The 26,561-nt window shown below is 44.8% G+C and overlaps 1 protein-coding gene across 2 annotated transcripts in view; it reads right to left on the reverse strand.

The window, feature by feature from the left end:
* The window catches only part of Dip2b (disco interacting protein 2 homolog B), a 197,576-nt gene that overhangs the window by 123,184 nt on the left and 47,831 nt on the right, over positions 1–26,561 (reverse strand). For both annotated transcript variants that reach the window (XM_013348681.2, XM_026782823.1), the window contains exon 2: positions 5,683–5,754. In XM_013348681.2, coding sequence (XP_013204135.2) covers positions 5,683–5,754 — 72 coding nt within the window. The remainder of the gene's footprint in view (positions 1–5,682; positions 5,755–26,561) is intronic.

Below are 26,561 nucleotides of genomic sequence, written 5' to 3' on the forward strand. Positions count from 1 at the left end.
GGGGAGGGGGAGGGAAATGGGAGGCGGTGGCGGGGAGGAGGCAGAAATCCTCAATAAATAAATAAATTAAAAAAAAATAAAATAAAAAAATAAAATTCAAACACACACACACACACACACAAAAAAAAACTGTAAGGTCAGAGCCTGAGGGGAGGACAGCAAAGGGCTTCCCTGCAGACTCTGTGAGTGAGAGCTGGGAGCCCTGCACACAATGCCATACCCTGACCAAGGGACCGTCACACACGAAACACTAACGTATGAGCTTCAGAGACCAACTAAGGGCTAGGCACGTCTTAACAGCTTCCCTTTGTACAAGCATGTTTTCTGAGCACAGTGACACCAAGAACCACTTCTCTTAGGAAAGAAGGCAGACAATTTAGGTGAACAATCAAGGAAATTCTGTAAAAGTTCATGAACCAACTTAACACAAACAAAAAATTACAAAAAGAACCTGAAAACAATAAATCAGAAACTAAAGCATAGTCTCCAAAGAGGCAACAATACAGACAATTGGAGACACCCAAGAACGCAGTAAATAGCGCAATAAATCAGAAAACTTACAACACAAGTAGTTTCCTTGAAAAATTGAGTCTACCAAAATGGGCTTAAAGAGAAAGCGAGAACCAAGGACATGGTCAGAACCAGTCAGTTCTCCAGCATGTGGGCCCAGGACTCAGGCTCAGACTGGCTGCCTTGAGGGCGAATCCTCTACTCCTGGGCTGTCCTGATAACCCTAGACAAAGCTGCTAAGGGTAATCTGTTGAACTCTGCTGTAGCTGGGACTTGAGGGAAGGGGGACCTAGATTCATTTTCTATCCTATGACATAACACCCTGACAAACTCAGAGGAAAACAGGTTTAAGTAAACTTACAAGTCCAGGGTACAGTCATCACTGTGGGGAAATGAAGGCAGGAACTTAAAATAGCTAATCAATGTCCAAAGTCAAGAGCATAGAGAGAATGAATGCATAAATGCCTCTAATACTTAGCTCAAGTTTTCTATATAATCCAGGACCCAAACCCAAAGAATGGTGTCACCCACAGTGAGCTGGCTCCTCCTACATCAAATGACACAAGATAATCCCCAGACACGCCCACAGGCCAGCCTGATGTAAGATGATCTCTCTATCACATTAACAAAATTGTGTATGTGTGTGTGTGTGTATATACATGTGCACACGTGGCGTAGAGGTCAGATTGGAGATATAGCAAGGGCAGCACGCGAAAGTCATCAATATAATTAATTTGAAAAGGTTGAAATAGAAGTGACTTTCAATGGATTATATAAGAAGGCAGAGGCAGGTGGATCTCTATGAGTTTGAGGCTGGCCTGGTCTACACAGTGAGACTCAGTCTAAAAGAGCAGAGCAGAGTACACAGTGATCTATGGATGGGGCTCTAGAGAGGATCTGGCTTGTAGACTCACATTTGTGAGTTGCCAATATTCAAATGATAAAGCCACAGGTTTGGCTCAAATAATCTGGAGAGACAGTCCATTGGTTCTGAAAATCTGGTCAGCAGACCAGCACCCTAAGTAGTATCTGGAAATCTAACAGAAATGCACGTTTTCAGGTTCCACCCTAAACTTAGTAAATCAGAATCCAGACTGGGCCTGCAATCAATGCGCCTACAACCAAGAGACTGTGAGAAGTTAAAAAGGAGTGAGCCTTGTTGTAAGAATTCCAACATTTCCCAGGTGTGATGGTGTACAACTTTAATCTCAGCACATGGGAGGCAGAGACATCATGTGAGTTTAAAGCCAGCTCAGTCTACATATCAAATTCCAGGACAAGAGCCGGGCGATGGTGGCGCACGCCTTTAATCCCAGCACTCGGGAGGCAGAGGCAGGCGGATCTCTGTGAGTTCGAGACCAGCCTGGTCTACAAGAGCTAGTTCCAGGACAGGCTCCAAAGCCACAGAGAAACCCTGTCTCGAAAAGCCAAAAAAAAAAAAAAAAAAAAAAAAAAAAAAAAAAAAATTCCAGGACAGCCAGCTACACAGAGAGACCTCGTCTCAAAAGGGAGAAAACAAAACAAAACAAAACAAAAACCAAACAAATAAAACCAAAAACAATATGAGCATATTAACAATTAATATGCTTAAATAATCAATCCACCACAGATATGACATGCCCACGGGCCAGCCTGATCTAGATAATCCCAGGTGATTCTAGACTGTGTCAATAAGAAGAATTCAGAAGTGACTCAGAGTACACCTTTAATTCCAGCACTCTAGAGGCAGGCAGATCTTTCTGAGTTTGAGGCCAGCCTGGTCTACAGAGCAAATTCTAGGACAGCCAGGGCTACACAGAAAAATCCTGACCCCCACCCACCCAAAAAAAAAGAGTGACTGAGAGGCAAGTGTGAACACTAACGAATCTAGTGGTGCCAGCTTCAGGTGCTGGAGTGGGCTGAGGGGTGAGCAGAAACAGTCTGAGCAGTTAGCCAGAGGATGGAGGGGGCGTGGCTACAGCAAAGGGAGAAACACGCAAGAACTGGCTGGAAGGGCGGTGCCTGCAGAGGCACAAGAGAAGCTCAGCTGCTGGTCTCAGCAGGAGCAGAATTTTATTACCTAAAGTCAAAACTGCTCCACGTAGTGGTAAGAAGAAGCAAGCAGGCCCATTTTCCTCAGTATTACTGCCTTTTAATGTCTCTTCTTTAAATTATTTTGTGTGTGTGTGTTTGTGTTTGTGTGTGTGTGTGTAGAGGTCTTTGGCCTGCTTGTATGTTTGCATACCATGTTCATTCAGAGGCCAGAAGAGTGTTGGATCCCCTGGAAGTGGAGTCACAGACCCCTGTTAATGGTCACGTGGGTGCTGGGAATTGAACCTGAGTCCTGTGGAAGAGCATCCACTTAACTGCTGAGCCATCTCTCCCCCACTGTGTGGACTCAGTGTGCACCAGTCACAATGCCTTATCCAGGGTGACAAGGACACACACTCCCCCAACTTCAGAAAGGGAGGAAGGAATATTTGGAATCCAAAGCACAGCCTGGACAGATAGCCTTGTTAGGCAAAATGGAGGACTAAGATTGGGTGGGCCAGACGTAGGAAATAGAAATCTCTTGTCAGGAAGCTAACAGAGGTGTAAGGGAATGGGGGCCATCTGCAAGGGCAAGTCTGTGAAAGACATGTGCACACTCCTGGTGTACTGCAGATAAAAACCTCACCAAGTAATCACCTACTTAGGATTGGGCTCTGCACAGAGGTCTGCCCATAGGGCACTAGAGTTCTCACTGTGAATTCATATACTGGTTTCACACTGTGACTCAGGATCCCCTCTGTGTTGCTGGTTTACAGTGGATGTGAAGGAATCTAGACCCTTGCTCTCAAGCCTGCACGCCGAGCACTCTGTCCACTGAGCCGTTCCCCAGCCTCTCTTTCCATGTGTCTGGGCTTTCTGAGGACAGGCGAGGTTCTCGGCTAAGCAGCAGTGACATAACACTTCCACCTTCCACTCATCAGACGCCATAGCAAACACCAACTTTTCCTTAGCTGTCACTGATTGATTTCCACCTCTCTTCTCTCAATTTATTTCCATGCCCATCTGTTCATAAGGTATTTTAAAATTGACTAGAGTTTTATAGGAAGGGACCATCGGGCCTCTGTGTCTGTACATTCCACATCCATGAAGTCAACTAGCCTTGAACTGCAAATATTTTGGGGAAGAGGCTGTCCATACAAACATGTGCAGATTTTTCCCTCCTGCCATCGCTGTCTAAGCAACACAGTGCAGCAGCGATTTAGCCAGCATTCACATCATGGTCGGCATCAGAAGTGAGCGAGAAATGACTTAAAACACGGCAAGATGTGCACAGGTTACAGTCAAACACAAACAGAATATGCCATTGTCTGGGAGAACCTTAGCATATGCAGATTTTAGTAACTAATGGGATCCCCTAGAGCCAGCCCCCTGCAGATACTGTGGGACAATGAAGGAAATCCTTGTTTATTATTCATTCAACAAATATTCACAGACTCTAACCATATACTACATTTAGTTGACAACCATGGGAGATACAAAACTTCATGGCATTTATAACTGAGCCATTAGCTTTACAAAGAAGAAACTTACAGAAACCAATTTTGATTATAAAGGGAAACTAAATATAAAAATGTTTTTTAGTAAGTTATGATTAAGGCGGCACGTAGCTATCAAAGAAATGCCAGAGTACAAGTGACTTTAAGCTAGGTGTGGCGGTACACACCTTTAGTCCTAGCACTTAGGAGGCAGAGACAGCAGGTCTCTAGGCAGCCAGACTGCTGGCCTACACATTGAGTTCAGGCCAGCTGTTGCGGGAGGTCCTTCCACTCCTCCAGCCTATAGCCGCTGAGATACCCGCCCATTGGGGCGTGGTCTCTCTCCCTTTAAAAAAGCGGCCACTTCCTTCTCTCGCTCTCTTCACTTCCTGCTCGGCTGGCGACTAGACTCCTTTCCTGGTTGTACAGAGGGCTGACGGTGATCTGTAAGTTTTTTCCCCTTTTAATAAATAGTACCCTATTAATCATAATTCCAAACTGCTGTGGCATCGTTTGTGACTTACGTCTACAGCCAGCCAAGGCTACTTAATGAAACCTTGTCTTAAAAAAAATAAAAATAAAAACCTCTTGGGGCTGGAGGCTCTGGGGCTAAGAGATCATGTTGATCTTGTGCACCTACAGAGGACCTGGGTATGATTTCCAGCACCTATATGGTGGTTCACAAGGGTTTGTAACTCGGGGATCTGAAGTCCTCTTCTGATTTCTGTGGGCACCAGGCACACTTGATGGTACACATACACTCAGGCATGCAAAACATTCATATACATAAAATAACTAAAGTAAACCATTTTTAAAAATAAAATTATAACCCTATGGTGGACTGGCATGATGGCTCCCCAAGCGAAAGTACTTGCCACCAAAACTGAAAACCCAAGTTCAGTCCTCAGGACGGAGGGCACCAACTCCCACAACTGTTCTCTGGCCACCGTATACAGTCATATGTCCCACACCTCGGAGGCAGGGAAGAGCAACTGGAGCTAAGCACAAAGGGCACTCTGGACTTTCACACATATAAGAAACCTGGCAATTTCTTCACAGAAGTAGTAACTAGGACGTAGATTGACTCTCAGGCATTTGGGGGTCCTGACTCTACATCTTCCTGCCCCCCAGCATCGGCACACCGTATAACAGGCATCTGTCTTCTCTCCCTCCTTGCTCTCCTTGTTTCTCTCTATCACTACTAAAATTGTCATATGCTCAAGTTGCATATATATAAAATGTGGTTCTCCACAGCCTGAAATTTTCCATCTTTAACACACTACTACCCAAGCTCTAAGTAAATTATGTAGTGACCTCAGGTATCTTTAAAATGCCCAGCAGAGGGGCTGGAGAGATGGCTCAGTGGTTAAGAGCACTGCCTGATCTTCCAGAGGTTCTGAGTTCGGTTCCCAGCCACCACAGGGTAACTCACAACCATCCATAATGAAATCTGGTGCCCTCTTCTAGCCTGCAGGCAGAACACCGTATACACAATAAATAAATAAATTGTTTTTATTAAAAAAATGCCCAGCTGAGACTCTTTTCCTCTTATCTTGCCTGTTTCTCTTCCCTTAAGAGAAGGCGGAGGCGGGACAAACAAATGACATGTCTACTAAGACAGTATTTCTTTAGTGTAAGAACACTTAAAAGATTTCTCACCCCATACCTTGGGTCTGTGGGCTGTAAGGAGACAGAAGTTTGGACCTCTTCTTTTCATATCCTTTCTGTGTGATGTCCCCTAAAATAGCAAGAAACAGAAATAGGTTATGCATTATCCTTATTTTGTGGTTAATCACTGTAAAAAAAAATAATAATTACAGTGTTACAGAAGCACCACATATAGAACAGAGTATTTAAATTGGTTCTTTGACAAGACTTTGTAAAGTGTGGTTTCCCACAGACTTGTCCCTCATCAGCCTTGCACAGAAACTTGCTACATACAGCAACAGAGACTCCTTGGCATCCCTCAGCATCCTCACCTCCTTGGTATTTAAGATGCTCCAAAAAATGGAATGGCACGCGATACCTGATCTGTGAAAGCGACTTTCCAAGGCCCTTTTGCTAACACCTGGGTCGGAACCTGAGGCTGGAGCTGCCACACCCTCTCCTTGATGCACTTGCCTGTGTCATTGTTACACACGGCTGTTCCTCACAACAAAGTGAAGTGCACACACACAGACAATCCACTGAGCTGCCCACACGCCAAGAAGCAGGTGGATGGGCAGTGAGCAGTGAGTAGGAGAAGAGGAACCTCACAGGCCCAAAAGGCCGTCAAGAGAAGAAAAATGCTTCAGAGCTGTGGCAAGAAACGCAGGTAGTGAAATACACACAGCACAAGAGCATTTTTCTAAATAAATAAATAAATAATGAAATTTTTTAAGCAGAGAAAGGTTTATAAAAAATAAAGTTTTATATAAAACTCAATGCATAAAAACAGAAAAAGGTTTTAAGTGGCATAAAAGATAATTTAAGCATATAACTTTCCAGTATTTTGGTTTTGGTTTTTCAAGACAGGGTTTTTCTGTGTAGCAGTCCTGGCTGTCGTGGAACTCACTCTGTAGACCAAGCTGGTCTCAAAATCCTGTAATTTTGAGACAGAAGCTTGCTATATAACATGGGTTAGTTACAAAGTCCCAATCTTCCAGTCTCAGCCCAAGTGCTGACTGCACCACCATACCTGACTCTAAGCACTCACATTGGTAACATTTACTATTTATACACCAACAGCTAGGAGAGAATCTGACAATAGAAAGCTGAAATCCAGGGTGATACATGTCTGCTGCAGCTGGCTAGCTTCAGCCTACCAGACAAATGCAGACTGCAGGAAGCACAATGAAGACAGACAGCAAGGACAGGCAGTCTTGATGTTCCAGCCTGCTGCAGAGACACAAGTAGGAAAAGAAGCAAATGAACGAAAGAGACTGTGAGCATGAACCAAGAGAGAGGAGGAAGGCTGGGTTAGACTCCTTGACTGGTCATGGCTTGAGATGAAAGATAGTGCTACCTGTTGATAGGGAAATAGATGAGCTATGTTACTGATGGGGTAAAGACACAAGAGATGAACTGTGTATGGATCTGTGGAACATATGGAGATGCCCCATCAACAGTGGGGGGCATATAGACCTAGAACTCAAAACCATATGAATTTGGAATCATCAGGATACTGATAAAAATAAGTTACATTATCTAAGTTATCTAACAACTTCTATAAAAATTCTGATTTAACAACTTCACTTCTATGAATGTACCCAATATTATATTTACAATATTGTATTTATATGTGTACAAACAAAAAAACAGTCAGAGAACGCCCCATTCTTGTGATGAGAATCCTGGAAACAAGCCAGGTGCTTACCAGTGACTTTAAGTTAGCAACAGTGAGGTCCTGGAGTGGAGTGGGGGCGTGTGGCAAATGTCTAGGAACATTTTTGTCTCAGATGGAGAATGAGAGGTTGTGAGCACAAAGTGTGTGTGTGTGTGTGTGTGTGTGTGTGTGTGTGTGTGTGTGTGTATACTCTGCAATGAACAGGACGCCACACAACACAGACCATCTAGCACAAATAGCAACAACGCTGAGGCTAAACGGCCCTGATCTAGGGAAGACATAGGTATTCTAAACACAGTGGGAAAGAACAATGTCTAAAATTTGTTCCATGCAAACAGCAATAGCAGAACAGAGGAAACATGTGACCTAGTCTTATAAAGCACAGACCTAGGCACATCTGCACACAGAGACATGTAAATCTAGAAGATCAGGAACCAAGTGAGTTCCTCTTACAGAGTGGACCTAAGGAGAAGAAGCTTTACTTCATTCACTCACTCTGACCAAGTTTGATTTTGACAAAATAGGCTTGATTTATACTATCTTATTTTTCCCAATAAGCCAGATAGAGCGATGCACACCTATCATCTAAGCGCTTGGGAGGCAGAGGGAAAGGATTCCTGCAAGGTCAAAGCCAGCCTGGTCTATTTGCTGAGTTCTAAGCTGGCAAGGGCTACACATTAAGTTCCTATCTCAAAAACAAACAAAACTTTTTTTCCATTAAGAAAGAATGAGGGAGGCTGGAAAGATGGCTCAATGGTTAAGTTCTCTACTCCTATAGATAATTGTAGAGTTCTCAAAACCCACATACATGTAACTCCAACTCCAGGGGAATCCTACACTTCTGGCCTCTATGGGTATGTGTGCACATGTGTGCATATCACACAGACACGCATACACATAATTTTTTTTACAAGTCTATATATATTTGGTTTTTCAAGACAGGGTTTCTCTGTATCCTTGGAGTCTGTCCTAGAACTCACTCTGTAGACCAGACTGGCCTTAAACTCACAGAGCTCCTCCTGTCTCTGCCTTCTGAGTGCTGGGATTAAAGTTGTGCACCACCACTACCCGGCATTTATATATACTGGATTTTCGAGACAGGGTTTCTCCGTAGCTATTTTTTGGTTCCTGTCCTGGAACTTGTAGAACAGGCCTCACAGAGATCCACCTGCCTCTGCCTCCCAAGTGCTGGGATTAAAGGCGTGCGCCACCACCACCTGGCTTTATTTATATTTTTGAAGACAGAGTGAAGCATGGATGAAAGCACTTGCTGCCAAACTGGATGACCCCAGTTCAATCCCTGCTACTCACTTGGGAGGAGAGAACAAACACCCACAAGTTGCTCTCTGACATGCGCATGTGAGCCCACACATACACACTCACATTACATTACATAAAAGGAACAATCTTACATGTATATTTGCTAGCATAAGACATCCAAATTAAATAATGGGGAAAGAACAAGATGTACCACACTTTGTACAGTGAATTTAAAATGTGACTTTTTCTTCTGTATTTATCTCTTCATCTTTGCAGAGCTGCACTGGATCCCAGGACCTCATTCACGATAGCTAGTTCTCTGCCTCGACTAATGCATCAGTTTAGTTTCCTAATACGTTACAAAACCCACTATTTCAGGAAATTTTAAATTTTCATTTGGATTATATACTATACAAACTAAATCACAAGATTCATCTGCTTCTCTAATCCTTCTCTAATAAAATAGTAAAAATCAAAACTCTTCCCATAGGCCAATTCAAGAATTCGGGTAATCTCCAAGAATATGCACAATGAACAGAGGAAGAGGACTCTACTGCACAGGAAACCTTCATTGCAAACAGAAAGCTGATTTCCACTGGAAAGGACAGAGCACTCAGCTCCTGCCCACTCACAAACTCCTCCCTGGGGCCAATACTGCTAGTGAAAGGCCTCTCAAGGGCTTTCTTCGGTGCTCACGGTCTCCATCACTCATTGTCAGTATGTCTCGGATTCTCAAAAGAGTCAATTAAGAGAGTCTAACTCTGCCATGCCAATTAGCTGGGTTAGATTCAGAACTGAGCACAGACATTAAGGAGACAAGGAAGAAACATGAGAGCCACAGGAATGTGGGGACTCGGATGTGGGCTCCTAAAAATCTCTTTCTGATAGTAAAGTTCTCTACCATGGGCTCCTCCAAGACGTGTCCTCTCCACTGTTTGCCATTCCTCCTAGGGCTCCTCTCCTGTAACTCTGAGCACACTCAGTGGAGACACTTAGCACACCACTGGCATTTTAATGATCTGTTTACACCTCTGGCTCCAGACTACACTGTGCACTTGAGGGCAGGGACTGTCTTGTTCAACTCAGTGGCCCGCCCACATCCTGGTACAATACACACTTGTCGAAGGGGAGACTGGACAATTGGTAAAATGGAAGCAGTAAGGAACAGTAAATCAATGAGACAGGTGTAGCTGGGTGAAAACTGGAATGGAAAAAAGTCTTTACTTCAGCAGGAGCTGACAGGCCTCGGGAAAGGACCCTAAGGAAGGGTACTGGTATTTGACAGCAGACCTTAAGGGTGGTCAGAACAATGGGCAAAGCATGGCGACCATGGCTGTAATCCCAGCACAGGGAGGCAGAAGCAGGCGGAGGTCTGTGAGTTTGAGGTCAGCCTGGTCCATCCAAGTGAAATCTTGTCTCAAAAAACCAAACAATAAAAGTGTCCAGAAGAGCACTTGCAGGACCTGGAGAGGAAGGAACAGAAGCACACCCCAGAGCCTCAAAGCCAGAGGAAGTCATGCAGACACAGATGCACGCCCCGCTCCATCATGTCTGCAGTTCCCTGTCTGCATCACAGCCACCAGGACTCAGAACTCAGAAGTCATCCTCAGCCCTGCAAGGTGAGCAGGTTTCGCTTCACTAGGGCAAAGCTTTCCAGACTTGACCCCATCTGTTTACTGCCCACTGTGCTGTTGTCTCTTACGGAGGAAGCTGGTGGTGCTGGAAATGAAGGAAGGACTTCATGCAAGCTATACAAGCACTCTACCATTGGCCTACAATCCCAGCCCCTGGTCATCTGGGTTTTTATTAAAGATTTGTTTTATTTTTAATCCTCTTCCTGCCCTCCCCTGTGGGAGGGGGAAAGGTGGTTGGGAGTCAGTTCTCCACCCTCAAGTGGGCGCCAGGGACCAAGCTCAGGCCAGCAGGCTTGGAGGCAAGCACCTTTTCTCACTGAGCCGTCTCTTCAGCGTTCAGTTTTTTGAGAACTAAATACAGGGATTGATTTTTCCCTACCAGTAAGAGAATGTGTTTCCACCCACACATATGCTTATCGGAGAACACCTGTCCAAAGGTCTGCAGCAGCTGGCTGTGGAAGGAGTACATAGTCATAAAAACAACCAGCCAGCCAGGAGCAGGGTGGGACCCGTGGAACTTGAATCTGTCTAGTCACCTTCAAAATTCTGCCTCAGCATGGTAGAGAAGACGCAACTGATGCTGCTCTTAAATTGGGTCTACACCCTCACACAGATACATGTGCAGGCGAGACACGAAATGCGCACAAGATAAAAATAAATAAATCATTAAAATATAAAAATAAAAAATTGCTAGAGGTGGTGGCAAAGATGGCAGCAGCTACTACAAGTTCAGTAGCTGGGGCAAAACTCAGCCTGTGTGAGTTTCATGTCTACTTACTGCCAAATCTAAAAAAGAAAAGTTATAAAGGGTCCCCACTGTCTTCAAATTGATGCCTGTCACCCACTTATTCAACCCGTCACAGGGAAGGTAGTACAACAAAAGCTGTAACAACTCAGGCACAAGAAATGTCCACAGACCCACAGAGAGGAAAAGAAAGGCACACAGCTGAGAGTGTCAACGAGCCCATCTAGAAAGCTGACCTGAAAGGGCACAAAAGCTACGCGGTACTTAAGAAATTCCTTTTACATGCATTTAGTGTGTGTGTGCTTGTACGCGACATGCACACATGTAAGATCTTAAAGGGGAAGTGTGTGCACCATTGCAAGCACATCAAGACTGGGGACAGTTCTCTCCCTCTGGGAATCAAACTTGGGTCCTCAAGCATGTGGCAGTCACCTTTAGCACACATCCGTCTCACTAGCCCTAAAAAGAAAACAGATGTTCAGTATATTACATACAGCAGCCATATGGCTTCAAACATGCTCTTTCCTGAGACAGCTTCACAAGAACATGAAACAAGTCTGGCCTTATCCCTCAAACCAACGTCCTTTCCCTGCTCTTTCTTGGCACATATAACTTAAGTGTCTACGAAGATTCCAATAACTAAATATACTGTTTTGGGCCAGCACGGTGGTGGCTCAGCAGGCCAGGCATGGCTGTGCCTACACACACACACACAATTTTTTTAAAACCTTGAAATTAATGACTTATTTCTAACACTCTTTGTGTTTCTTTCTACATATAGGTGAAATAAATTTTGTATTGAAAAGGCAAAGTTTTAATAGTTAAAAAAGAAATGAAGTTCTGTTAAGTTATTACAATCTATAGTGAATTACAGGCCAGCCTTAGCCAGAGTGAGACACTGTCTTAAAACAACACAAGTTAGAAGATGAGAATCTTCACATACCTGATAGTTTTAAAATCAGTTTGGGATTTTTGAGTTTTGCTTGTTTTTTGTTTTGTTTTGTTTTGTTGAGAAAGGGTTTCTCTGTGCAACATCGATAGATGTCCTTACAACTCATGGTAACTAATTTCTTTTTTAAAAAAATCAACCTTGTTAATTTCGCAAAGCAATTTTTGAAAGGAATTAGGACATTCAACTTTCCATCCTCAGTAGGGGCCTCTGAGAACAGCAACTGCCACTTCTGTGTGAGAATGTTTAACCCCGACTGCACACTCCGAAAACTCCAATCATGGGCTTGCTCTGCTTACACCACTCAGCTTTCTAGGTCAAATATATGACTTCTTAAAAATAGTATTTTACTAAAGACATCATACAAGTTCAAACAAATAAAAAGCAACAAAGTGAAACACTGAAGACACTAAGAAGCTGAACTCTTAAGTGTGGCCCCATCATTATGCAGCTGGCCAAATTAATCTCACTGGTGCAAAGGGAATGTTCCTTTGTTCACTTAGAAAAGCTGCCTGCAAAGAGCTGGGTTCTACAAATGGCTGAATGTTAAAAAGGAGCAGGAGGAGTCAAGAAATGGCGAGTTTCCCACAAACGTGGGCATTGGAGAAAGCACAAGCCACAGAGAAGCAGAGCCTGGTTTAGACTGATTCTTGCTACTGAAGCTACAGAGCAAGCTGGTTACCTCCTTCCAGGATGCTTCTGGTGGGACTTCAAAAGAATGAATAAAAAGGCTAGGCGGTGGTGGCGCACGCCTTTAATCCCAGCACTCGAGAGGCAGAGGCAGGCAGATCTTTGTGAGTTTGAGGCCAGCCTGGTCTACAAGAACTAATTCCAGGATAGGCTCCAAAGCAAAATAAAAATAAAAAATAAACCCTGGCACTTAAGCATACACTCAACTAGGTTTAGCTGACATACCCCATCCCTACCCAACCCACAGGTCCTAATGTACCTTTATATTTAACAGGTTCATTTAGAAAGTTCTAGGTTGATTGGATCTTTCCAGACACCTGCTGCACAGTTCCACACAATTCTCTGGCTCCATCTTTAGAAAAGAAGAGGAGCTGGTGAGATGGCTCAGCAGGCAGAAGTGCCTCGTGCACAAGCACCCTGAGATCCAACCCTGCACTCCGGTGTGGAAGGAGAGAATGGACCCCAACTGACCACCAAGCACTGCTGTTGGCACACTCCATCCCCCAAGGACAACAGTAAAAAGCTTTAAAATCATAACATCAGAAGAGGAAAGAGGGCACCGGGGTCTCTGTGAGGTGCTGAACTCTGGTCAGCAAAGTCAACAAAATCCAGTAGCTTTAGATGTGGCAGACAGGAGAGGAAAAGCAGCTTCTCACAGAAGGAAGCGAAGGAGACCATTCAGCACACACACGAGTGGAAACAGTGCCATCGTGCACGGACAGAGGACTAAATGCTCAGAAGCAGGGATGATGCCCAGCGCCAGAATGTCAAGATAAAGGGTCATTTTCTCTATGGCTGCTTCATCGCTCGGACTGTCATCTTTAATTTGCTCACAAAGGTGGAAACTATTTCCAGCAGGTACCCACAAGTGTAGCTGAGTGCTCCGCTTTTATTCTTCACCCACTGGGTAATTTTTTAAAGACCTGAACGAACCAACAAAGCCACATTAAGCAATGCATGAGTCAGGCATGCTTCATCAACAGGCTAGATGAAACTAGCATGTCCTCTGGAAGTTCAGAAAAATAGGAGGAGCTTTGGTAAAGAGCTGAGGAATTTTGGTGGCAGCCAATTCATACTCTCTGTAGACCAAGGTGAAGAGAAAGGGAAGGCACTACTGAGCAGACACACACACACACACACACACACACACACACACACAGAGTCAGCACAAGTGAGAGCTGAGACAAGGGCTGTCTCGGGGTGGGGAAGGCTTGCCAATGGCACAGGACACACATCTCAGTGCTTGGCAGGGATTTGTAGTCTGGGGTTCCAGGCATCAGGAGTCTTAGTTTTTCATTGGTTTTGATATATACTCGTTCTTTGATCCTATGCTACTTTCTGGCCTCAGTTTCCTCGTTGGTAGGGAGGAAGATCACATGAGCTCCTGTTCATGATCACTGTCTGGCATTGCTTGCATGTAGCAAGTCAAAAGCAAAAGAGGATATCCAGTGGGCAGCAGACAGAGCCAGCGTGAAGCTACAGACTTCGGCAGCCGTCAGCGTAGGAGGTGGCAGCTGAAGTGGTGGTGAGAATGATCTCACCCACAAAGAATTCTGTGTGAGGAGAGAGGAAGGGAAGAAATCCTGGGAAAAACTGACATTTGGGGAACAGACAGAGTGGGAAAGATGGCACCAAGATGCAGGGAATCCAGGACAGACAGGAAAGAAAAGAGAAGAGAAAGAATGACAGCCACAGCCACAAATGTAAAGCAAGCCCTGAAAAGCCATTGGCAGCTCAATTGCCAGTAGCTCGGTTAACAGTTTAGGGGAGGGAGAGGCAGGCTGCTCAGAAGGAAGGGTGAGCATGTCTCCACAGGAGTGAGCAGTCTACAGGCTGGAGGAGGGTGGGGGTCTGTAAAGACGGACCAGGGCATATCTAACTGGAAAGCACAGATATGATACAGAGGTGGGGATGCTGGCTGATGATGCAGGCCGCAAACACTAGGAACTTCATAAGTGCCGGGTATTACTTTAGCTGGGGACATTGCCCCAGAATTTAGTCACACTCACGAAGTTTACTCGCTTCCAGAATAGAGACATCCAAGAAATACTATAATTAATGGTGTAATTACACATTGGATGAGGTGTGCTAAGAACTGAGACTCCGGTAGAGTCTTAAATGAACTAGATGGTTCAATGGTTAGTTCAAGGGCCTCCCACCCTCTGCTGCGTTGGTGGTATATGTGAGTCCTTACTGGTGTAGAAATATCCTAAGGGAGCTGGCAGCCTTGGGCCGGTCACTTTGAGAAGCCACAGTCTTTTTCTCCCACTGTATGAAACAAATGTACTTCTCTGTGTTTGTCAGACTTTTAAAAGGCAGAAGCACTGAGGAACATTAATGACACCTCTTCCTCTAACCAGTGACAAAGGCCAGGTGTGGGGAATAGCACAGGTAATGGAGATCACCTGTCACCAGCACATGGCCTGTAAGAGAGCCGCCTGGCTGCCTTTGGGGTCTACACTGACAGTCACCCTAAGACTCGTTAAGATGGAGAGAACAAGAAGTGGGGCATTTTGATTGATTCTGAATTGTGTGTGTGTGTGTACAGGAGAATACAGGAGTGCAGGTGCACACATTCCATGCCTTGTGTCTGTCTCAGCCTTTCTAAGACCCAGTTTTCTCAACTGCAAGATGTATTAAGAGAATCCACACACTATGAAAAGAGTTAATACATGGAAAGGCCCTCACAGACTCCTAGCCATCAGCCTGATTCTAAGGGCGAAGGAAGTTAACTCAGGAAATGCTCCCAGTGGGGTGTGATGCCTGTACTATATATACTTGGGGCTTGGACATGTATGATCAGGAACAAATTCAACCCTAACCATAGCAAAGGCAGCATTATGGAACTTAACATGGTGCTAGCAGCCACATGCCTTTCAGCTACTTACTGAGGGGCGATTTAAGTACCACTAAAGAGGGTCCATCTTTCAGGTACTGGGCCCAAATAGAAAGGCCGTGTCCTCCATCCCCCTCCTTCTTGCGGGTGGCTGAAAGAGAACCATGGCGATCAGCCACTGTGGACTGCCGTTGTGAGCCAGATACAAGGACTGGGAAGGAAAAAGACAGTCGAGACCTAGCACCTGGCACCTCATGAAGGACACTCCACTAGTTCAGACTATCTTAAGTGCCTGTTGGCTGTCATACGCATCACACCCATAATCCAGTAATGCTTAGGAACTAAGATGATTCTCAGTCAATGCCACAGGGTGTCACCAGCAGAGGCGCAAACTGTTACTAAAACACTTAAGACACACCTCTATCAATCTTCACAGCTAATCAGTGTATACAAATGGAATCATGAGGGCTGGAGAAATGGCTCAGAGGCTGAGAGCACTGGCTGCTATTCCAGGGGTTCTGAATTCAATTCCCAGAACCACATGGTGGCTCACAACTGTAGTGGGAGGCCGCTTGTTGGTTCCCGGCCACCTGGCTAGCTTAGACCTGAAATAATCACACAGAAACTGTATTGATTAAATCACAACTTGGCCCATTAGCTCCAGATTCTTATTGGCTAACTCTCACATACTAATTTAACCCATTTCTATTAATCTGTGTATCACCACATGGCAGTGGCTTACCGGCAAAGTTTCAGCATGTCTGACTCTGGAGGCGCACCATGGCTTCTCCCTGACTCTGCCCTTCTTTCTCCCAGCATTCAGTCCGGTCCTCCCTGCCTAGCTCTGCTCTGCCCCACCCCCCTCTTCTATAGGCTCAAAGCAGTTCTTTATTCATTAAAAGGTAATCACAGCATACATAGGGAAATCCCACATCACACAACCATCTGTAATGAGATTTGGTGCCCTCTTCTGGCCTGCAGACATATGTGCAGACAGAACACTGTACACATAAAAAATAAATCACTTAAAAAGAAATGGAATCATGAAATTTCTGAAATTTCACAAGGTAAATATGGTTTACTTACTTGTAACCAGAGTATGGAGGGGGGGACACACAACACACACCTAACTCTGAGTTTTGAGCGAGGACCAGTGAAACGGTCAGAAGGTAAAGGACTTGTTGCCAAGCGGATGACCTGGATTCAACCTTTGGAATCTACATGGTGGAGAGACCTTCCACAGGATCCCACAACACATGCATGCATGCAAACACAAACACACTCCCGATAGATAGATAGATAGATAGATAGATAGATAGATAGATAGATAGATAGATAGATAGATAGATAGATAGATAGATAAGGTATATAGTAAAGATTTTCAAAAGAGCCTTTGAGTTAGTGGATCAATAAAGTATGTTGCTAATTTCAGACCGATGCTATTCTAGAGAGGCTGACAAGCACATGGGCCACAGCAGGCACGTAGAGGTGGGAAAGCAATTTTGTGTGGTTGGTTTGCTCCCTCCACCTTTATTTGGGTTCCAGGACTCAAACTCAGGTTGTCAGGCTTGCGAGGCACCTGCTGAGCCACCTCACAGCCCATCAAAATGGTTTTCCTAAACTGCACTTGTTATTTTCACTATTAAAGTAAAATCAGCAAGCACATGATATACTGTTCCTGCCTCAAAATATCATCAAAATAAACTGTAGTAAAAACAGAGAGGTGACACAGTTCCTAACTTCTGATCTGTTACATGCTGGAGGGTGTACCTGAAAATAAGCGAGGTGCCATGCTTTTCTCATGTTCAGATTAAGAGCCTGTCATACCATACCAGACAATTGGTAATTCCAGGAAACCCCCCAAACTTGAGCCAAATCAACTCTGCTAGTAGAGGCTCATGCTTAGTCACACTGTCAACACAAGACGTTTTCACTAACCACCCTGCTCTTGGCTGAAAGTTCTTAAAACTACTAAGGTAGGGCTAGACAGCTGGCTCAGTGGTTAAAAGCCTGTCTGCTCTTGCCAAGGACCTGGGTTCGATTCCTGGGAGCTAACAACCTTCTAACTTCAGTTCTAGGGACCCAGCGCCCTCTTCTGGGCTTCTTGGGTACCACATGCAACAGCACACAGACAAAACTCTCAAACACAGAAATTTTTTTTTTTTTTGTTTTTTGTTTTTTGTTTTTCGAGACAGGGTTTCTCTGTAGCTTTGGAGCCCGTCCTGGAACTCCCTTTGTAGACCAGGCTGGCCTCGAACTCACAGAGATCCGCCTGCCTCTGCCTCCCGAGTGCTGGGATTATAGGCATGCGCCACCACCGCCCGGCTCAAACACAGAAAAATTTTAAAAGCTTAAAAAAAAAAACCTACTGAGTTTATGGCTTATAATCAGAGAGTACTTGTCAAAAAGACTGGTTTTACGAAATGCAGAGATTAGGGTTCTCTCCTTTTAACTCTGAGACAGGTTTCATGTACTCAAGCTGGCCTTGGACTCCTAGTAGTCCTGCTCAGCCTCTCTGGGTAGATAAGAGGCTGGTACCACTGCTTGGGACTGAGATGATCCAGGTTCTGATGCTCACAGATCACTCACTAGCTGTCTCTCTGGCAGCTACTTTAACAACGTTTTTTTCTTCCCTGTGGTACTAGCGAGTGAATCGGGGCCTTGCACTCTAGGCGAATGTTCTAACACTGGCTGATATCTCCAGCCCTGAGCTGTGCTTCTGTTTCTGGAAAGGTAACCTTTCCCTGTCTCACAGACTGCTAACACATGATTAAGTGAGTTAACATGTAAAAAAGAGTGATCAACCCAACCTAGACCATAAGCCTTGGCCACCCTCTGTACCAGCTCTGTTCTCAGTGTCTTTAGGGCTGCATCATGTTGCAGTGCATGTTGGGAGTACACAAGCACCGGTGGGTTTGTACCCCACTTCTTTCCACTAACAGACTCATAAGGAGAACGTGCGAGGGCTCCCTCGGCACACTAACACAGCAGCTGGGAAGTTCAAGCAGGGCTGACAACAGGAATTCCCACAATTCCAATCTTCCCTTTGTGATGCAGCCAAGAGAGAGGACTTTTGCTCTCTGGTTAAGGACCAGAAGCTGAACTGTACCAGAAGAGAGTGACATCTACAGCATACTAGAGCAGGAGCACAGGGGTGCAAACAGACTGGGGTCTTCAGAGAAGGGACACCAGCCAGATAGCCTAGAGTAGACATAAATGCAATGGGGCATCAAGATAGAGGATGAACACTGGGAAGGTCACCAAGAGTAAGTTAAAGGGGAGAAGCAGTCACTTAACTGGCCAAAATATGATAAAAATCATAAAATACTTCATTCCGGCAGAAACATTTCAGGGAAAAGATGGACAAAGAACGAGAGGTGCAATAGGTGAACTGTGTAGAACGGAAGGTGAGGAGTGCTGAAAAACTAAGGAGTGGGACATCAGAGAGCCAGGCTAGAGTCAGGGGAAGCAGAGCTGGAGCACTGAGGAGGAGCCGTGCTGGAGCACAGAAGGCAATGAGAACTCTTTTGAGAATGAGATACAAAATCTGAAGGCATTAGCCATACAGATATCTTGGGAACAGTTTACTGGACAAAACCCTCAAAAAGAAGAATTGGCTATGCAAATCAGTAAATTGAGAAACATAATCAAATCTGGAAATGCCAGGTAAATGCCAGCTGCTCCCAAACAGTTCTTGTCTTTAAAAAACAATTTTCAGATAAACAAATGATAAATAGGAGCGCCCACGTTACACAAAAATATTTCTAAAAACGGTAATCTATGTATGAACTAATCAGTTAAAATGGTTATCTGGGTGAGGGAGAAGAATGTTCTCTGAACCCCCAAGCAAGAGGAGGCTAACCTTGGCCAGGTTGGCAGAGCCCAGCCTCCCGCCTCTTGTAAGGCCTGTTCCAACCTGCAGCTTCCACACAGTAACCCCACAGTGCTACATGGCAAGGGTAGCGTGTTTTTCTCATTTGTAAAATACTATTTAATCTACAATCATACACACTACAAAAATGACATTTCTGTGAAGACTAGAAGCCAACTAATTCTAGAGTCAATCAATAATGTTTGACTAATAATAAACACTAAATTTGCAGAAAATATTTTCTCTTCATCTGCTACTCACTGAAGGAGTCAAGGGCTGGTTCTGAAAATCATTTGAGACATCAAAAGGTGGCTGATTTTAACTTTATTTATAAAAGTGAGGGACAGAGGTATATTTATTCAAATATATGATTCCTGAATGTACTTGCCTAATACCCTAAATGCATAAATGTTCATTCCTAGCCATCATGAAAACAGCACTTCCCAGACTCCCAGACATCTAAGTTAGGGTCTCCTTTTGCTGCTCAGCTCGGCTGAGTGGAAGAAGCAAGAGATGGATGCGAACTCTCCTTCCAGGACAGTGGTCACAGACAGACTACAGAAGTCTGTACTCTCAAAGCTCCTGCATCACAGAGACATGAAGAGATGGCATTGACCATTACTGTCACACTAACAAATACGTCCAGCAGCTCCACCTCTGAGAGGGAAAGAGGTAGTTATATCCCATACTCTATTGGACAGCTAGTGAAATGACCAAGAAATAAAATCAGAACGTGCCCTCAGATCAAGCAACTGTGTACTGCCCAAGGATCTTTAAAATATTTATATGTGTTTAGGTTTGATTTTTTTGTAGATGTTATTTGAAGCAGTCTTTCCACAGTCAGACTGACCTTGAACTCACAATTCCACTTCAGCCTCTGGGTTTATAGTTATGTACACACCTGGACATAGAAGAAGCCGGGGAGCAGGTAGCTCAGTGGCAGTGGCAGAGCAGCTCATCCAGCATGTTCAAGGTCGTGGAAATGGGAAAGGCAGAAGGAGAAGGAGGGAAAGGAAAGCTCATGAGAAACCACTTGAGTGAAGCCATTTCCTGGAAGAACACTCACTCCATGCCATCCACTGGGACACAGAAGAACACATCTGCCCAATAAGAAGAAGCAGAAAAACTAAGCTTGCAGCTCACTCCCATAATCACAGCGAGGTGAAGGTAGGAGAGTGGTGTATTCAAGAACAGGTTGGGCTCCCTGAGATGGGGCCATAGCATGACTCAAAAACTAAAACAAATCAGAACAGAAAGGAAGCTGAAATACTAAAAACAATTAAGTCATTGGCTAAAACTATCCAAAGGACATTACTGTTCAGTGAACGAGAAAACGAGATACAGGGGAGGACATCACTGCTCCTAAAGTATGGGGAGGACTCTCGCTGTAGATGCGAGAACGGGCAGAGGCAGAGTCCCGGCTGAACAGGAGGCAGACTATGAGAGGAGAGGAAGGGACAGCAAAGGATCAAGAGGGGATCTCCCAGCCAAGAGACCAAGGCAAAATGGCTGAGTTTTATAGGGATCAGGCTGGGGAAAGGGAAGCCCAGCCCCTGGGAGGGGAGGGGTGAGGAGTGCTGGGAGGAGCCATAGGTATGAATGAGGTTGTCATGGGTTTCTTTGAGACCTAACATTCAGTTTCCAACATTTCTCTACGACAATTCATTTTTCTGTAACACAGATTTAAAAGATAATTATAAAAGAGCTCAAATATTAAAACATTCATTGTTTAGACAAAATTAGAGTCAGTTCTCATTACACACATGCAGGTCTGTGTTGTCCTGCTATGGGTTCATCTCTCACAATACTCTGCCATGCAGCTCCCTCAGATGCATCAGACAGACAGACAGCTCCATCCCAATGCGACCCTCTGGTCCACTGGAATAACAAGGTGTGGCACATGTGAGAAGCTACACACACCACCACCTGCCTATATTACATTAGGGGCTCATTCTTAACCTTTTCCCTTGGTAATCAGAATACTGGAGTGCCGCCCACACATTCTAATTATAAGCACAATGGATAAATCAAGAATCATTTACATGAAGTGCCATAATGCTGACAAAGGATTCTAAACACTTGAATATCAGACATCAACTTTCAAATGTCTTCGCTTAAACTCAAAGGCATCTGTAAGTGAAGCAAACTCATTAAGTGGAGGTGGCAGTGCTCTTGTTCCCACACCAACACTCGGGGCTTAGAGAGAAAAAGTACGGCTTGAAGTATAGCTAGAAGAAATAAACAGGACTCACAACAAGAAGAAGAAACTGGTGGGTTTTTTGTTTCCTTGTTATTTGTCTTGGTTTTGTTTGTTTTTTTTGAGACAGGGTTTCTGTGTGTGACAGTCCTGGCTGACACTTTGTAGACCAGGCTGGCCTCGAACTCAGAGATTCACCTGCCTCTGCCTCTAAGTGTTGTGATTAAAGGCCTGCGCCACCACCACCCAGACAATGGGTATGTTTTTAACCACCAATGTAGTTAGTGAAAAGCTAGCTTAATTGGAAAACTACATCAGTAGGCTGGGAGTGGAAGCACTCGGGAGGCAGAGGCAGGTCGCTGCGAGTTCAAGGCCAGCCTGCTCTGTAGAATGAGCCCCAAGTCAATTAGAGCTACATAGTGAGACCCTCAAAATAATGAATAAACACATAAATGAGTGAATAAAAATGTACGTGACCAGCTGTTCACAGATGTAGTCTCTCCAACAACCATACTGGGTATAACCTTGATGTCCCCGAAGCGTTCAGGACATAAAACCAGTTAACTCACCCATTCTAAACAGATTCACCAGCACAGACAGGGCCAGAGAAGCCATCAGTCACATGTACACTGACAGACAGCACCAGAATCTGTTTGTCTTCTCTCATCAAAGGCAGAGTTACAAATCCTGTCTAGTCCTCTCTGTTCTCTGTGGAACCTACAGAGGCAATTTAACTAACAAAATATGAAGATCACCTACTTTGTGTATGTGTGTGCATGTGTACATGTGTGTACATGCCTGTGAGGGCTAATCCTGACTAGCTTCATCAAGGTGGGTAGCCCCATTCCCCAGGCTTCAGTCCTGAGGAATATAAGGAGGGAGCTAAGCAAGAACATTTACTGCTCTCTGCTTCCCTAGGCAGGTGCAGTGTGGTCAGTGGCCTCGGCTGCCATGGTCTTGACTTTCCCAGGATGCACTTGAGCCAAAAGAACCTTTTTTTCCTTTAGTTGCTTGTCACGTATTTCACAGCAGCAACAGAAAGGGAACTAGGGCATATCTAAGCTGATGTATAACAAAGCTAGGGAAGTTCATTTTGTCAGGGGCCAAACTGTATTTCTGAATTGACTCAAACTTAAAAAACACATTTGTAAACACGTTAATGACTCTCCGAGCCTGACAATGCTGAGCTCTCCCCATTATTCAGCATTAGATACTGAGTTTGCCCTGATCGTCTACATCTTTACAAGACACACACCATTCTACTCTAGACTTCACTTTCTTCACTTTTTGTCTTTTCTTTCCTTTTTTTCAAGACAGGGTTTCTTTGTAGCTTTTTAAGCCTGTCCTAGAACTAGCTCTGTAGAGCAGGCTGGCCTCGAACTCACAGAGTTCCACCACCGCTCGGCTGGGGCTTTACTTTCTAAAACTAAGGAAAGGTCTGCTAAATTCTAAATCTGGCCTAAACATCAGCCACATGAGAGGGTAAGATTGCTTCCCAGATAGGCATGGTAGCCAAACATTTAATCCCAGCACTTGGGAGGCAGAGGCAGAAGGATGTCCGTGAGTTTGAGGCCAGCCTTGTTTACAGAGAGAGTTACAGGACAGCCAAGACTACACAGATGAACAGTCTTGATAAAACAAAAAACAAAAAGGGGAGAGGCAATATTGAAGCTGCATCCTCAAGAATACAGACAGAGGCCAGGAACAGAGAGTGCACAGAAGCCCAAGTCCTGAGGCTCTAGGACATGAAAGGCGCTGGTGTGAAGGGCCAGTTAGAGGCCAGCACAGTGAGGGACAGGAAGTGGGGAAGAGATGAAGCAAATCGAGCAGAGCCCTGAGAGAGCAAGCAGTTGATTCTACATCAAACAGTCATGAAAGACTAAGCAAGCAGCTCCAACGGTTAAAGGATCTAACAGAGCACTCTGCCTGTTACGGTGTACAAGAGACAAAAATGGAAGCAGGAGACGAATTCCAAAATTCCAATCTCTAGCTGAGGAGTAATGGTCAGTGGTGGAAGAGGATGTGAGAGGCACAGAGAGAGCCGCAGGTGTGCTCAAGTACTGCAGAAACGGTGACAGGTGGAAGGCAACCTAAGGTTCTGACTTCACCAACTGTATGCATTAGAGTCTGTTTACTGAAGTGAAAACGAACTGGGGAGAGCCCCAACCCTCCTATGCACCCAGGAAGTCAGGACCATAGGCCACTGCCATCCACGCAGAACTCACACGACTGGCTTCAACTACGGGTATGGGCTTAAAAGTCAACAACATAAAGACCATGTGAAAGCCACAGGATCTAGAAAGAGAAGAAACCAAGAGAGGAAAGGGTAGCGTCACTCTAGCCCCGGACAGGCAACAAGGGACAGTCAAGAGAACGAGGAAGGCTCTCTAAGACAGAAAGACGACGCAGGATTTCATCACATTGGCTCTGTGAAGCAGTGAGAACGGAATGGTACCAGCGTCAAGTGGCTTAACACAGCAATGGAAGAAAACAAAAAAGGGAAGTGCGAGCGGGGGCACAGCTCAGCCGCAGAGCCAGCCAACCATGCTTGGCTAGGAGACCCAAGCTCCTGCCTAGCACAGTCCAAGACCAGAACAGACCAGTCTCTGGGAAGATTGGTTTTCTTGTGAAGAGAAGAAGGGATTGGGCCATAACTATAGGAAGAGGTGACTGCACAAGGATCACTTCCTGTTAAAGAGTGCCCCAGAACATAGCAATAGACTCCACCCACAGACAGGAAGAGCCAGCAGACACAGGAAACAGAAGAGGGACGAAGAGACAGCAGAATCCTGTGAAGGAGGTGGAGGAGCTGAGGCATGGTGTAAGTAGACAAGCATTCCTCCTACACTATAACCAGCCACCACGATGAGGGGGGACTGACAGTGGCCTGGCTGCCAAGGGTAACGTGATACCATGGTGGGAAGTAGCCAACAATGTTTGGGACTGCCTGCTAATTTTTCATAAGCATGAGGCTGAGCTACCGGGAGAAGAAGAGAAGGAAGCAGGTCTGACATGAAGCTATGACACTGTTCTCAGAACACAAGATGGGCATCACCCTGGCTCTAAAGGCACGATTCTAGTTACAACTACACAGAATTCTAGAAAGAACTTTGTGTATAGTCTTCGCTTAAGTTTTATTAGACAGATTCATACCAAGAATTAGATTTTTGTGTTTCATGCATTTAGAATGTATATACATGTATATGGTTATTCATCTGTGTGGACACAGGTATGAGTACGTGTGTGCACATGTGCAATGAAGCCATAGATTGACACTAGGAGTTTTCCTTGGTCACGTTATATACTGAGGCAGGGTCTCTTGAACCTGGAGCTTGCCCCGGGAATCCCATCTCTCTCTCTGGTCACTGTTACAGAAGGGCTGCTGTGCCTGAATTTTTATCTGTGTGCTGGGGATCCAAGCACAGGTCCTTACAGTGCACTTTGTCCACTGAACAATCTCCCGAGGTACAGTAATTATGCCTTTTAACACCTTCCCTGGAAATCAAGTAAACATCCCCTCTCCCAAATGGAGTACACATCCTCAGGTTCCTCTGCCTGATTATCAGTCACCCTTTAAAATGGACAACAAACTAAGTAGGGGGATGTGAGGGAAGAAATGTAACCACCAACTTTCTCTATTTCTGAGGGAAATAATACACAGATGCCTATGTTTTACTGATTCAATGGTTAAGGATTAAGAGTACTCAGGCTGGTTCCTAGCACCCACATCTGACCGTTCACAACTGCTTGTAACTTAGTTCCAGGGTATCTAATGCCCTTTCCTGTCCACTATAGGCACTTCATATATGTATATATGTATACATATGTATGTAGGCACCCATACATATATATAAAATTAAAATAAATTTTAAAAATATTTAAAATTACTAGAGATAACATTACATGGGTAAGTGGGTGCGGAATAGATAAAACTACATTGGTCCTGTGTTTGTTTGTAATTATCACCACTGAGCGATGGGTACATCGAGTCTTGGTACTCTACTTTCTCTATATTTGAAAATGTCCAGAATACAGTGATAGACAATAGTAATCGAGAAGGCTAAAATGGAGCCAGTGTTTACCTTTCTGCTTCTTATAAGATACTATAGTTCATAAATTCTACCTTGCATTCTTAACAGCAACTCAAGGGAAAAGCTGCTACCAAAAAAAATCCACTTCACTTCAAAAATGAGTGCCCTTCTGAAGCACGATTAATAAAAAACTCAGAGAGAGAAATTGGAGTTCAACCTGAAGATCTGAAAAGCAAAGCAGCCAGCCACTGGCTCTTACCTCGACCTCAGTCAGAAATGGTGATCCTGACTGTGTGTTGAGAGCTGTTTCCTCCCATTTTATAATCCTCTCTAGGTTTGGGACTAAAGGTGTGCACCACCGTGATTAAAAGCATGCACCGCCCGGTTTCTATGGCAACTAGTGTGGCTTCTGGGATTAAAGGTGCATGTCATTGTGGTCACTGGGATTAAAGGTGTGTGTTACCATTACCTGGTCTGCAAGGCTGACCAGTGGGGCTGTTTCACTCTCAGATCTTCAGGCAGGCTTCATTTATTAAAATGAAATGCCACTACACCCTTCTTTCCTCCTTCCGGATCCACCCTGGTCAATCATAGCATCTGAGTCACAAAGGACCTAAAAGGAGGGGGCACTCCTTTCTAACTGGGGAGGCTCTCCTGTCTCCACTAAGCCCTGCCCTAATTAGCATTAAGAGAGGTGACATTTCAGTTATAAAAGAAAAATGGCAAATAAAAGGTTTCCATCTTTCTTTCCATTCTAGATAGAGTTCTACAACTTCACAGCTCATGAACCCCTGCAACAAAACAGCTCGCCCACATTCACCTTCCTCTCTGCCAACCAGAAGACAACTCAGACAGCACAGGACTGCCCTTGACGGGAAGAACGGAACACCTAGCCTTGCCGCCTTGGGCCTTGGGCAGGTGAATTTACAGCAGGATGCTTAGCTCTGTGGTGAGTGTGGGCTGCAGCAGATGCTCGGGAGGGAAAGTCAGCACTGAGTAATTCCCTC

This window comes from Microtus ochrogaster, chromosome 15, assembly GCF_000317375.1.
Source record: "Microtus ochrogaster isolate Prairie Vole_2 chromosome 15, MicOch1.0, whole genome shotgun sequence".
In the NCBI taxonomy this organism is placed as follows: Eukaryota; Metazoa; Chordata; class Mammalia; order Rodentia; family Cricetidae; genus Microtus; species Microtus ochrogaster.